General features: G+C 42.5%; 2 protein-coding genes across 20 annotated transcripts in view; one reads left to right on the top strand and one right to left on the bottom strand.

The window, feature by feature from the left end:
- Positions 1–9,479, top strand: part of LOC109906605 (calcium/calmodulin-dependent protein kinase type II delta chain) — a 112,507-nt gene extending 103,028 nt beyond the window's left edge. For all 12 annotated transcript variants that reach the window (XM_020504400.2, XM_020504391.2, XM_020504390.2 and 9 more), the window contains 4 exons: positions 6,085–6,160; positions 6,298–6,392; positions 6,499–6,745; positions 7,155–9,479. In XM_020504400.2, coding sequence (XP_020359989.1) covers positions 6,085–6,160; positions 6,298–6,392; positions 6,499–6,734 — 407 coding nt within the window. In that variant the 3' untranslated portion in view covers positions 6,735–6,745; positions 7,155–9,479. The remainder of the gene's footprint in view (positions 1–6,084; positions 6,161–6,297; positions 6,393–6,498; positions 6,746–7,154) is intronic.
- A 142-nt stretch (positions 9,480–9,621) lies between these two features.
- Positions 9,622–14,742, bottom strand: part of LOC109906763 (ankyrin-2) — a 116,592-nt gene continuing 111,471 nt past the window's right edge. For all 8 annotated transcript variants that reach the window (XM_031792195.1, XM_031792197.1, XM_031792201.1 and 5 more), the window contains one exon: positions 9,622–13,608. In XM_031792195.1, coding sequence (XP_031648055.1) covers positions 13,401–13,608 — 208 coding nt within the window. In that variant the 3' untranslated portion in view covers positions 9,622–13,400. The remainder of the gene's footprint in view (positions 13,609–14,742) is intronic.

Raw genomic sequence — 14,742 nt, 5'->3', positions numbered from 1 at the left:
ATTTAATATGCTTTAATTAATCCACTTCATCTGTCCATCGTTATTTATTTGACCCCCTTTTCCTGCCCAATTTTGTAATATGCCATTGGAATCCAATTGCGATCTTATCTCCTCCCTGCAACTCCCCCAACGGGTCGAGCCATGCGTCCTTCGAAACATGACCCGCCAAAACGCGCTTTTTAACACCCGCCCGCTTAACCCGGAAGCCGGCCGCACTAATGTATCGGAGGAGGAGGAAACACTGTTCAACTGACGACCGAAAGTCAGCCTGCAGGCGCCCGGCCAGCCACAAGGAGTCGCTAGAGCACAATGAGCCAAGTAAAGGCCCCCCCCGGCCAAACCCTCCCCTAACCCGGACAACGCCTGGGGCCAATTGTGCGCCGCCTTATGGGACTCCAGATCACAGCTGGTTGTGACACAGCCTGGGATCAAAACCCGGGTCTGTAGTGACGCTTCAAGCACTGTGATGCAGTGCCTTAGACTGCAGCTCCACTCGGGGGAGGCCCCCTATCGGTCTATCATCTGATCATGCACTGCCATCCTCCAAACTTGTAACGCTAGAATGTCTTTCTATGTCAATACATTTTAGCTGCAAGACTTTACTTGCACTGTCAGTCCTGTCATCTGTCTCACCGTGCATTTTCTTTTTATGAAAGTTCAATTGATGTCGTCCTTCTGTTTTCACTGTGTTTAACATTTGAGTCATTTAGCAGACGCTCTTATTCAGAGCAACTTCAATGAGCAATTAGGGTTAAAGTGCCTTGCTCAAGGGCACATGGACAGATGTTTCACCTAGTCGGCTCGGGGATTCGAACCAGCTACCTTTCGGTTACTGGCCCAATGCTCTTAACTGCGAGGCTACCTGCCAAGACCAATGTTATTGGACGTACAATGGGTGAATTATGGCCCAACTTTGATTGTCAGTGGTGCATTTTACACCCACTCTGCTGAGCTAGTTAGTGACTCATTAGTGATTTGGAACTGTGTCTACAGTGGGTTGTGGGAACTAACACAATGAGAGCAGGCTGAGTCTACAAAGAGAAGCCATGGGGGAGGCGTGGACACTACAGTCGTTTAGGGAGCCAAATCAGGCTCTGCTGCAGGCCTTGCATGATTTCCCATTTCGCTGCTGCCCTGTTGGTCCACTGAGCCAGAACAGTGTGTGTGTGTGTGTGTGTGTGTGTGCACGAGCAACACCATTACAGATAGCCATTAGTAGCATTTGTTCACCTCCCTCTTCAAATGGATGTTTTTTTTTTCGAAACCGAGAGGCGCAACATTGCGAGACTACCGGGAACGCTTGCAAAGCAGACCAGGCTGGGGTTTGGGGTTGGAGAAGTCGATGAGAGAAGTGAAATATTCTTCCATCGCTGTTCATTTTCTCGAAATCTGAAGGCACGACCTGGATTGGAGCCCATGTCTTAAGTAGTCGAACATGTTATTACTCCAACCTCGTGAAAGTGACAAACCGACACGCTTTCACAAGGAGTGCCTTTGATTGGACGGCCTCCGCGTGCGCAGTTCGGCGCGAGACCACCGTTAGACCCGATTTACGTGTTTCTGCTCACGAGCTTAGCTAGCTAAAGTCGCTATGACATGGCCTACAAGTGTGATCGGGGATTTCCTTGTATGACGTCATGGCATCTGGGGAGCGTGACGATGACCCCAATCACAATGATTCATCTCCTCACTCTACATTCCTCCTTCAAAAGGCCCGAGGCGGGGATGCAATTTCATTGGTCCATCTCATGAGCTACCTGCTTTGAAATTGAATAAGGAAATCTCATGAGCTACCTGCTTTGAACAGTCATTCCTAGCTCCTAGTACTCCTAGCTATGGCAGTTTGTGTGGAGAGAATTGTTTCATTGCATTTGAGAGTTGCTTTCTGTCAACGTTTGCATTCCATGACGGATGATTACTGATGGGTTCTGGCTTTGTGCAATGTGACACGTCTCATTACTGTTTTCTCCACCAAACGTGTCTGTGTTGCGGCTGTTGTTTAGAGACTAGTCATTTTCATATTCCCTTTGTTTTTCTTTGTTTGAAAGATGAAGGCATTGCATTTCCCAGTTTGACGTGGTCGTTCCATCACGTTGTGCGTGTGTAGGAGTTGGTAGACTGTAGGATGTGGGTTTTTGCATTGTCTCGCCCTGTATTTTCTACTCTTCCGAATAAACAAAACCATGTTGCTGGCCACAGCACATTCTGAAGCACCAACCCAACACACAGGAACCTATCAGTGCCCAAGTGTCACTCACCCTGTAACATCAACACTTGCCAGAAAGTGGAGGCCTTACAACCATCCCAGTATACATTTTTCATCTGTTTTTTTAAATTAACATTTGTCATGACTTTCCTCCTCAGCATTTTGTTTCCAGATCTCCCACTGAGGACAAGGCAATGTCACTCATCCTTCATTCATTCAAACTTTCATTTCTTTTCTCCATTTTACATTTTTGTTTTCAATCCCTCACCTCCATCCATCCACCCACCACTCATACCAATAACCCTTGTCACCCTGACATCCTTGCCCAAGTCTCCCGTCCCTCCTCCCCACGCTCCCCTTGCTTCTGGCGGGAGCACTCAGGCTCGTACCACTCCTCCTCTTCCTCATCTTCCTCCTGCTGGTATTCTCCCAGTGTTTGGCCCAGTAGGGAGGAGTTGTGCCACTATGTTCTCAGGGCCCTGGTCACCTGCTACCTGCTCCTCCTCTTCACCTCCTTCTTTGTGGTCTTATTCTCCGTCCACCCTGCCGCCCACTGTGGGCCCTACCACACCCACACTCAGGGGCCTCAGCCTCGGGACCCCCTTGGGCCCCTGCCTAGCCCAGGCCCCAGCGACATGCAGTGTAAGTTTGCCCAGAGTGAGGGAGAGGGCACAAACTTAAAACAATTTCCCCCCAAAACCTACTACCCTCTGTGCCCCACTTTCCCTGAACGTCCCTCCATATCCTGTTGACCACTATCAGATGTGCCTCATTTGAAGTCCACATTTGTTTAGGATATGACTTTTGGGCTCATTTGGTGCATGTGGTGAGTGAAAATACATGCAAATAATTCCCTCATTGTACATGGCACTAGATATCAAAGACTAAACAGAGGCACACACCCTGTTACTGTTTGTCATGGATCCCTGTGAAGAAGGGTCCTAAAAAAGTACCCCTTTTCTGAGGTTGTGTGTTGTAGGTTGGCACGTTGTTGCACTCTGCTTCAGTGGCGCAAAGCAGCGTGAGTCTCCCACACAGCCATCCAGTATGTGTGTACTCTGCTGCCCTCTGGAGGTCATGGTCTGCCATTGGAGTAGTCAGTCTAACCAGGGGTTGCCAGATAATAAGTACTGTGCTCATCATCACTGTCTTTTTATAACAAGTCTTTGGAAATGTATACAGTAATGCATTTACAATGTATTACACCAAGGTTGGGCATAGGAAAAAAGTATTACTGCATTGTTGATACTAGAGGTCGACCGATTATGATTTTTCAACGCCGATACCGATTATTGGAGGACCATAAAAGCCTTTGCCGATTTAATCGATTTAATAATAAAAAAATGTTTGTAATAATGACAATTACAACAATACTGAATGAACACTTATTTTAACTTCATATAATACATAAATAAAATCAATTTAGCCTCAAATAAATAATGAAACATGTTCAATTTGGTTTAAATAATGCAAAAACAAAGTGTTGGAGAAGAAAGTAAAAGTACAATATGTGCTATGTAAGAAAGCTAACGTTTCAGTTCCTTGCTCAGAACATGAGAACATATGTAAGCTGGTGGTTCCTTTTAACATGAGTCTACAATTTTCCCAGGTAAGAAGTTTTAGGTTGTAATTATTATAGGAATTATAGGACTATTTCCCTCTATACCATTTGTATTTCATTAACCTTTGACTATTGGATGTTCTAATAGGCACTTTAGTATTGCCAGTGTAACAGTATAGCTTCCGTTCCTCTCCTCGCTCCTCCCTGGGCTCGAACCAGCAACACAACAACAATTAGCGCTCACAAACTAGCTAGCCATTTTATTTCGGTTACACAAGCCTCATCTCGGGAGTTGGTAGGCTTGAAGTCATAAACAGCGCAATACTTGAGGCACAACGAAGAGCTGCTGGCAAAACGCACTAAAGTGCTGTTTGAATGAATGTTTACGCGCCTGCTTCTGCCTCAGTCAGATACTTGTATGCTTGTATGCTCAGTCAGATTATATGCAACGCAGGACATGCTAGATAATATCTAGTAATATCATCAACCATGTGTAGTTAACTAGTGATTATGATCGATTTGTTTTTTATAAGATAAGATTAATGCTAGCTGGCAACTTACCTTGGCTTACTGCATTCGCGTAACAGGCAGTCTCCTTGTGGAGTGCAACAAGAGAGAGGCAGGTCGTTATTGCGTTGGACTAGTTAACTGTAAGGTTGCAAGTATGGATGCCCCGAGCTGACAAGTTGAAAATCTGTCGTTCTGCCCCTGAACAAGGCAGTTAACCCACTGTTCCTAGGCCGTCATTGAAAATAAGAATGTGTTCTTAACTGACTTACCTGGTTAAATAAAGGTGTGTAAAAATTAAAAATCGGCGCCCAAAAATACAGTGAAATCGGCCCTAATTAATCGGCAATTCCGATTAATCTTTTTTTTTTCTTCACTGGAGTCTTCCTCACATTGGTGAACAACGTTCCGACAAGTACACAGAACCTGAGGGCAACCGTTACTAATTTGCATCCTTTGTGCTCTGTCAGTCACGCCGATTGGAAGTGTCAGAAGGGACAAAAGTGTCGAAGGTAAAGAGTTTACGAAAGAGCATTGATCTTTTTCTCATTCCTGGGACTTTAATTCTCTACGTTTAAGTGCATGTTACACTAAAAAAAGTACTAACAGTCAGTACTAACAGTCAGTACTAACAGTCAGTTCACTACCATTCCATTTGACATCTACCTCAAATAACAGATTTTCTAAACCACAAAACCTTTGCTTTGTTTTTCTTTTACATCCATAACCTCTTACCTTGGCTACTTAACTTGCAAGGTAATGAAATCATGTTATCTGTGGAAAGGTTGTTGAAACACACACTCTCCCCTGTGTGTGTGTGTGTGTGTGTGTGTGTGTGTGTGTGTGTGTGTGTGTGTAAATGGTGAACCTTCGCCCCTGAACCTATTGACTGTGTTGTGGGTCATATTGTCACCACTACTTCAAATTGTATTGGTCACATACACTGTATTTAGCAGATGTTGTGTGTTTCCAGTCCTGTCTGGTCCAGCGACGATGGGTTGTGCCCATAGGCGACATTGTTGCCTGTGATGTCTGGTGACGACCTGCCTTACAACAAGCCTACAAGCCCTCAGTCCAGCCTCTCAGCCTATTACGGACAGTCCGAGCACTGATGGAGGGATTGCGCGTTCCTGATGTAACTCGGGCAGTTGTTGTTGCCATCCTGTACCTGTCCCGCAGGTGTGATTTTCGGATGTACCGATCCTGTGCAGGTGTTGTTACACGTGGTCTGCCACTGCGAGGACGATCAGCTGTCCGTCCTGTCTCCCCGTAGCGCTGTCTTAGGCGTCTCACAGAACGGACAATGGAATTTATTGCCCTGGCCACATCTGCAGTCCTCATGCCTCCTTGCAGCATGCCTAAGCCACGTTCACGCAGATGAGTAGGGACCCTGGGCATCTTTCTGGATGATAGCGGGATGAAGAGGCTGTGGCTCAGGTGGTTGATGTCCTTTATGATCTTTTTGGCCTTCCTGTGACATCGGATGCTGTACTGTAAGTGTCCTGGTGGGCAGGCAGTGTGCCCGCGATGATGCGTTGGGCAGACTGCACCACCTGGAGAGCCCTGCTATTGCAGGCGGTGCAGTTGCCGTTCCAGGCGGTCATACAGCCCGACAGGATGCTCTCAATGGTGCATCTTTGGTTAATGTAAATCGCTCAAACTGCTCTAAAGGGATTCATTCACTCCCTTGATTACTTAACACATCAGAGGTGTGTTACTCGAATCGCCTACGGTTGTGGGACAGTTCACTGTTAGGTTTGTGGCAACATGTGGAAATGTGTTTATTTTCTTCTCTCGCTCCCCCTCTCAGCTCGTAAGCAGGAGATCATCAAAGTGACTGAGCAGCTGATTGAGGCCATCAACAATGGAGACTTTGAAGCCTATACGTTAGTGATCTTGTATTTTTACCTACAGTGATCTACAGCGATTGCATACAGAGGACCTACAATCTAGATATTTATCCATATGCCAACACTGCACCATTTGAAAACTTAATTGTTTGTGTTCCACTTCTGTCTCACAGGAAGATCTGTGATCCCGGGCTTACATCCTTTGAGCCAGAGGCTTTGGGAAACCTATTGGAGGGAACAGACTTCCACAGATTCTACTTTGAGAACGGTAGAGCCCCTGCATTCCATTACGCACCAATGACTGTAGAAGCTTTAATGACCTTGATTGTGTGCTGATTCTATCCATTTCCCTCCAATTCGCCTCTCTCATCCAGCTCTGTCCAGGGGAAAGCAAGGGCCCGTCCACACCATCCTGCTCAACCCCCACGTGCACCTGATCGGCGACGACGCGGCGTGTATCGCTTACATCCGCCTCACCCAGTACATGGACGCAAGCGGCATGCCACGCACCATGCAGTCGGAGGAGACCCGCATCTGGCACCGCCGCGACGCCAAGTGGCAGAACATCCACTTCCACCGCTCCGGCTCGCCCACGGTGCCCGCCAAATAAGTTGACTGGAGGTGGGATTATAGCCCTGTGCTGGCCTGGCCTGCTTTATCCAGTCATTCTGGAGCTATGTAGCTAGATTGGTTATGCTTTGGCCCTGCTATCCCCTACCTGGTCCCTGTCCTGTATCTCTAACTTGATCCGCTCCGCCTGCACTATGTAGCTGCTAGCCTGCTAATGTGTGTAGTGTGGTCTGCCTTTATTCTGGTTTAGCCCTGATCATCCCTAGTCTAGTCAAGGTAGGTGACTAGGTGCGCTTAGTCCACCCAACCTGCTTCATCCTGGAGCTATGTAGCTAGCTTGGTCTGCTTTGGTTTTGCTTTGGTCTTTCTCTACCTTAGCTGGCCTCAAACACATTTTTTACAATGCAAGTTACTAATTAGCAAGTGTAAAATGCATCAATTCCTCATCTTTCTGTCGCAGTTGAGGAGCCCCTAGCCTACAGCTGTCAGCTGACCTGCGGAATTTGCCTACTAAGTGTGTGACATCCTCGCCCAATCCCATCCCAACGCTACAACTTCGCCCTCTGAGTGTTGTTTACATATCGTCGCTGCTGGACTGAAGATTCTTCTTGTAAAATATAAAAAGGAAACAACAATCTTGACGATATCATTTTATAGAGAAAATGTTGGTGTTTTATCGCATTGTTCCATTCTTCTCAGTCTCATCGCAGGACACTTATGACTGAAACATATATATTTTTTATTTTAATACAATAATTTCCTAATTTTAAACATGTTTTAAGTTTGAATGCCATAGGAAAATGAATAGAGTACATGCCAGAGTTGTTGACGATATGTGAAGTTTGCCAATTTGTGGGTTTATGAGATATATCTGAGAGATTTTCAATCTTAAATAATATACAGTAATACAGTGTCGTCCGTAATTATTAGGACAGTGAAGCATTTTTTTTCTTCTTTTGAAATCGTGGCTGAAGTTTATAGTGCAGAATGACAGCTTTAATTTGACGGTATGTTCATCCATATCGGCTCAACCGTTTGTAAATTACAGCACTTTTTGTACACAGTAGTCCTCCCCATTTTAGGGGACCAAAAGTATTGAGACGAATGAACTTAACTGTGGTCTCATATTCATAGCACGCAATGACTACATTAAGTTTGTGGCTCTACACATTTTTGGATGCATTTTCTGTTTATTGTGGTTGTTTCAGATTATTTTGTGCCCAATTAGAAATGAAGAGTAAATCATGTATTGTGTCACTTTTATACGGATGATCCTGAATGAATCGTGAATAATGATGAGTGAGAAAGTTAGACTCACAAATATCATACCAACACATGCTAACCTTTCACCATTACAATAACAGGGGAGGTTAGTATTTTGGGGGAGGGTATGATATTGTGTGTCTAGCTTCCTTACTCATAATTATTGTTTAGAAACATTTTCCAAAATGACACAATACATTATTTACCATTTAATTTCTATTGGGCACAAAATAATCTGTGTGTGTGGGGGGTGCTGTAATTCATAAATGCTTCAGCCAATTAGGATGAAAATACCCTCAAATTAAAGATGACAGTCTGCCCTTGAAGGTCACTGTTAGTTTTCAAATCCAAACTTTGAGTATAGAGCCAAAAGAAGAAGAAATGCTTCACTGTCCCAGTAATTACGGAGGGCACTCTATACGGCTTGGTTTTCCAATATTATCAGGGTCTGGGATATGCGGTGAACTGAAACTCATGAGTGCATTCATATGATCTCAGTATTGCACATCGGTCCCAATGACAAAAGTGATATCAGTTAAGCTTTACAGGACAGTGACCAACATATCGCAGTTTGTCAACCCTTTTTTTTTGTCAGTTTTTTTTGTGCAGAAATGGCTATAAAAATCTATGAGAACATAAGTGAATGTCAAAACATGAGCTTGCTTCTTGTGGTGATGTATAGACTCGTGATTGAGTGAATCGCTATAGCTTTGCTTAAACTCTGTGGAGTATTAAACTGTTTAAACATTAGCGTAGTTTACAATCGGTTGACAATTCCAAGTTCACTTGTTCTCAATTGGCTCAATATTAAGTATGATTGCTGGGAATTTCAATTGACAATGTATGTTAAGGGAAAAATTGTACCTTTTTGTTTTGCTATGATATGCGTTTGGCTATACATCATCACGTGAGAACTGTCTCAATGATGGAATGTAAAACTATACTGTAGATATAATGTCCACGTATATTACTCGAGGCCATTGTATGACATATGGAACACTGTTTTAAAGTTAAATGATATCTTCATCATGATGATGATAATTATGTGAATTTTATTGGTGATTTTTTTTCTCTTAATTTTATATTGTTGAATTGATAGGTTGTCCCTTCTTGGATTATTGTTGATCATTTCTTCCAGTCCTCGCATATCGGTGGAACGATTGACCCCCCCCCCCCCCCCCCCCATGGAAGAAAATAAAGAGCCTTTTACTTACCCCTTTTACCACTGATGTGTCCCTGTGTGTTAATTACTCTATTTGACAAGTAGCAATACACATGGTTTTATACTGAGGAGAAGTGAGACTGTTCTCAAGTATGGAATCACATTGTTCTGTCAGTTTTTCCTAGTTGGTAGAGATTTATTAAATGGGTTTGTTTGTTTTGCCAATGGCTATGTAAGGGAATTACTTGTTAAGTTGAACTGCACTATGGGAGACTGTGTATATTGTTGCTATGAGGGAAAAGGACTGATGTTTAAATGTTTAAAAAAATAACTAATAAAATGTGTGATTTCTTCCAAATGTCTTATTTCCATGACTGTTTATTGTTTGTGATGCGTTATCTCTCGATTTTGAAGGCAAAATGAATCACTGTAAAATGTCGATTCTAAATCTCTTAAGGTAGCCCTCTGTAGCTTGGTTAGGAAGCATGACAACCACTCCATACACATTTGACACATGTACAATTTTATTTTCTGCCACGTACAGACTGTAGCTGCTATGCCATGTTAGCAATTCTGTTTTTTTCTTCCTGTTTATTCATTTCATAACTAATACATGCCCTCATAGATATTTATATATATGTATAATAGTATCACCATGGAAACAAGATGCGGATTCATCTAATCAAAGGTACGTTTGACAGATTTCTTTTGTTTAATTTATTTCTCACTTTTTCTCACAAAAAGTAAATTGACAAAGTGAGGAACCGTAATATTGTTACATAGATATAGTTCGTACTGCAAATGACACCAACAATGATTTCAGCCAGCCCAGGACTACAGTACATCCATGTCGGTTCTGTTTTGGTTTCTGTAGGTTTCTGTATTTGTTTCAGTCATGGTTTCCAGACCATTTCAGAATTTAAGTGAAGCCTTGTGTACACCGGCAATTTATAGGTCAAAGAGTTGCAATTCCCTTGTTTCATCTCAACTCGCATCTTCAAATCGCACTCACACCAACGCACGCATAAAACACTCACGGCTCCGCAAAGTCGAGGAGAGGAAGAGCACGGATGGAAGTCAATAAATAAATATAGAAATCAAAGTCTGAATCAAAATGAAAATACACAAAGATGTAATCTCCAGAAAACTGTTCAGTCTGTGGGGAGCCAAATTCATATTGATATTGCATTTCTGTACATCACTGTATTTTACAGTGGATCTTTTTCTGAGGGAAGTAAGTTTAGGCTTTTACATCCTCTGCCACCAAGGCACCAACCCTCAATCTCACCAGTCAAAATACATTAGCAGGCAAGAAATGTGAAGTTAACATTAGAAAGTAAAATAGGAAAGTTAGTTTCGAAATGAAGGTTAGAAACTTTCGAATGTAAGGTTAGAAAACAAGGCATGGGGATTCAAACCAGGGACCTTGAGTGTCGCAACCCGCGTTTAACGTCCGTCCATCTATCCATCCGCTGATTTACCTCCCTAACTTTTCTTACTTGACGCTCGCCTGTCACACGCTCTTCCCCCAGGCCTTCCAACCAATCACATAGCTGCCCTCAGACAAGATTAAATAAGGAAAACTCCACTGAGTGAGATAATGCATTTGAAAAGGCTCTAGCAATATTCAGAGCATATCTATTGGGTTTATCTACTGATCAAAATTAAACAAAGCCAATTTTTTTTTTTTTACATAAAGGATATTCCATCTCCACGGTACCATCACAGATCAGACCAAAAGTAATCTGTCAAAATCAAGATGTGCCAATCTTTTGAGATTATCACCATTTATTTGGTACCATTTGATACCAACAGAAGAAATCAACAGCAAATAAAACAAAACAACCACACCACACTGTCTCTGTGGTGTTTCTCTCTGTCCCCATCCTCACTTGTACAATCTTAACAGGCTTAATCAAAGCTACTGACATTCATATGAGTAATGTACCACTGGAGTAAAATGAACAGGGGGTGAGATGTCAAACACGATTGAAGCTTGGGGGGGGAGACGTACCTAGTGTTCTGACCCATAGGTGCAGTCATTTCGGATAAGTGCTCATACACGAAAGACAAGAAACAAAAACATTCCGGATCGCAAATGGCCGGTCGCAATGTCAGTGAGGATTCTATGAACTAACACACATTCGCATGTGTTCACACGCACAGAGGTGGCAGCAGTCTTGATGCACTGCTCAGAAGGAACACATCAGAAAGCCAGAAACAGAGAGGGATAGATATAGTGTGAAGGAAAAGATACACAATGACAGTACATGGGAGTGGGGGCTGAAAGTGTGTGGTCAAAGGACCGGTCAAAAAAAGCAGACACATCGCACACGTAAACAGCTTGAGCTACCTTTGTAAAACAGAACTGGAGTGCTGAGCGATTATTGCATTCTGTGGTCGTTTCGGTTCGATTATCAATTTACATTTTGAAACATTAAATGCACTATGCATTATGTGGTTTGAATGCTGCGACAACACAGAATAAAACCATAAAAAAATGTCCCGTGACGGTAGTGACTGCCAATTACAGTTTATCACTTATTAGCCATCCGTTTCTCAGGTTACTTTACTTTTAAAGGGGCAATAATCATTTTTGGACTTATAAATCACTGATATGTACCCAATGATTCTTGAAGAATAATAACTTATAAATGTCTCATGAGCTTAGTTCAACTGTCGTACCTTGTCAGAACCCAAAATGTAAGCTTGTTTTACTCCAACGTTTGTAAACAATGTCAATTTAAACAAGCACTATATAGCCTCAAAACATGGTGAAAAAAAATGTGTTTATCATGGATGGTCAGTTATTGAATCCATAATTCTATCTATGCATTTGAGAGAGGTTACATTTTTCCAGCCCCATCCCTCAGCTTCTTACCAAAACAGGGTTGGGGAGGACACACTTTGTAATTGTTTCTACTGCTGATTGACGCTTTAATAAACTATTTCACTTGTTGCGTATATTACATTTGTTTTATTTGATGACTTTATTATTTCATTCCAAGTCATCATCTCTCTCTCTCTCTGTCTGACAAAATCACTATTTTAGTAGTTCTTCAAAGTAAATAAGGCATACTTTTATGACTGCTGAATACCAACTACTGTATTAATCACTTACATCAGGTATTTTCTGGTAGAGATACCTTGTGAAGAAACGGGCAAGTAGCCGTGCAATGGATTATGGTCATTGTAGTTAATTATCACGTTTTCGTTGCTAACCTAGAAAGAAGGTTGGCCTGTTGGAAACTACAACTCCCTACTACATCGCACAGTTCAGGCATGATCTGATTTATTGCAAGATAAATTACAGCGCAATGTGCACACTGAACTCAGACAAAACCCAAACTAAATGGAATTCAAATAATTGAACCGACCGTCAAATAGTTGTTTAAAATACAAAAAATAACCAACATTTCGTTTAATCGCGCAGCACTACAGAACTGTAGTGCAGGGTTATATGAGGGTGATTTGCTTCAGTAAAATGTTGGTTCAGATGAAAGAATATGGAATTTCCTCAATTTTTACAGTATCTTTCCAAAACTCTTTCTGACAAGTGACTCCTAGTGGGGCGAAAAGGATCAACTTTGTTATGACCCTTCACCTCAGAGCAGAAGAGCGATTTTGATTGGTGCACGTACGTGTACAGCATGTACCGTGGGGGGGATGTAATAAATGCTTTTGAATTGCTGTTCGTTTTCGTTTTCTCCCAGTCCGAGCATGTTTCTTCTCCTTTATTTACAAATGTTTACAATCCTTCCTTTAGGAAGATGCCTGTGCATGAGGCGAATGTCAGAGGTGCCCCCTCTTTATTCGTTTTCCCTTTTTGTTTTCTTTTTGTTGCATTTTGATTGCGTAGTTGTTTATTGTACCACAGCAGCCCAAAAACTAGAAGAACCCCCCCCCCCCCCTCCCCCCAAAAAAGGATAACGACCAAATATTATTCTAAGTAACCCGACGAGAAAGGGGATACTATCTTTGGTCACAGAATTACCAAATAAAACAGGAAAAGTCAAAAGGAAAACGACCCAAAAAAAAGTGAAAGCACAAATAACAAAAACAAAAAGTGTTCCATTATTTGCCACAAAAGGGAAAAAACAAAAAAACAAAACAAAAACGCAACCCAGTGTCTTTAGCGGGAGATGTCTGTGTGGAAGGTAAAGATCAGGGGTGAGCTTACAAGACTTCATAGGCTTTTTGTGGATAGGGGGCTTATGTAGCATGGGGGGGCAGGGCCAAAAGGGAAGAAGAACAACTCAGCCAGCAAATCAAATCAGCCCATCACTTCTTCTTTCTCTTCTCCTCCTCTTTCTCTCCTTCCTCCTCCTCCTTGGCACAATAGCGTTGGAGCAGCAGGTGCAGGTGTTGCCGAAGGGCATCGGGTTGCAGGGTCTCTGGGGTGTCGTCCAGCCGCTCCAGGAGCACATGCTTACCCTGGGCGTCTTTCACCACAGTCCTCTTCTGGGTACGAGACTTACGCATCTGGGTTCTGGAGATGGAATGGGAGGGAGGGAGGGAGATTTGAGGATATTAGGCTTGGTGAGACAATTCTTTTCATACAACCTGTCAAAGTTTTGATAGCGCTTCATTGACAGGCTTGCAGTTTTGTAGGTTGACCATCATTTTTTCAAATTAAAACACATCATGCATGTTAGACCACGCTCTAACATCAGGAACACATGAGTAATCTGAATGCATCACACAAGCCCCATGACTAAAGGCCCTATGATTAAAGGAGAAGTTAGCTTTTTTTTTTACGAACATATCTAAATGTTTGATGGAAATGGCATGTTATAGAAGGTTCCAGACACTTTTTTTGTTGTTGCGATTTTCCTTGTTTTTGAGAGACTTACCCTGACCAGTGATTCATTTCCTCATCTTCATTGTGCAGTACGGGGGCCCTGAAAAAACATTAACAAATTCTCCAAAAACACCCAAATACGTCCTTTTAGAAACTAAAACGCTCCCAATTTAGGGATGCAGGTCTTTACATGTTGTACACATGAAATGATGTCGTTATGAACTTTATCCGCAACATTATATTCGTATTTGTACGACTTGAGCTATTTCCCCTATCCAGCTGTTCATTTCTCCGTGTAGCCTGCTGCTAGAGGTAACTGCCAAAATAAAGGAAACACCAACATAAAGGGTCTTAATAGGGCGTTGGGCCGCCACGAGCCACCAGAACATCTTTAATGTGCCTTGGCATAGATTCTACAAGTGTCTGGAACTTCCTGTGTGGAAGCACCTGCTTTCAATATACTTTGTATCCCTCGTTTTTACTCAAGTGTTACTCAAGTTTCTTTGTTTTGGCAGTTTAACTGTACAATGGACAGGGAGGTATCGCTCGAGTCGCAACAAAATGGAATATAACGTTGCGGATAAAGCATTTTGGCGTTTTTAGGAGCATTTGTTCATGCTTTTTCAGAGGAGCCCCGTACTGCACAACGAGTATGAAGAAATGAATCCCTGGTTTGGGTACATTTCACAAAAACAAATGCAACCGCACAATAAGTGTCTGGACCTATCTATAACATGCCATTTACATCAAAAAATAGAGATCTGGTTGTAAAAAAAACTAAATTCATCTAACTTACCTTTCAAATCACCATGTCAAAATGTA

This window comes from Oncorhynchus kisutch, linkage group LG16, assembly GCF_002021735.2.
Source record: "Oncorhynchus kisutch isolate 150728-3 linkage group LG16, Okis_V2, whole genome shotgun sequence".
Lineage (NCBI taxonomy): Eukaryota > Metazoa > Chordata > Actinopteri > Salmoniformes > Salmonidae > Oncorhynchus > Oncorhynchus kisutch.
Note: the sequence above shows the minus strand (reverse complement) of the source record. Positions and strands in the feature narration are given on the sequence as shown.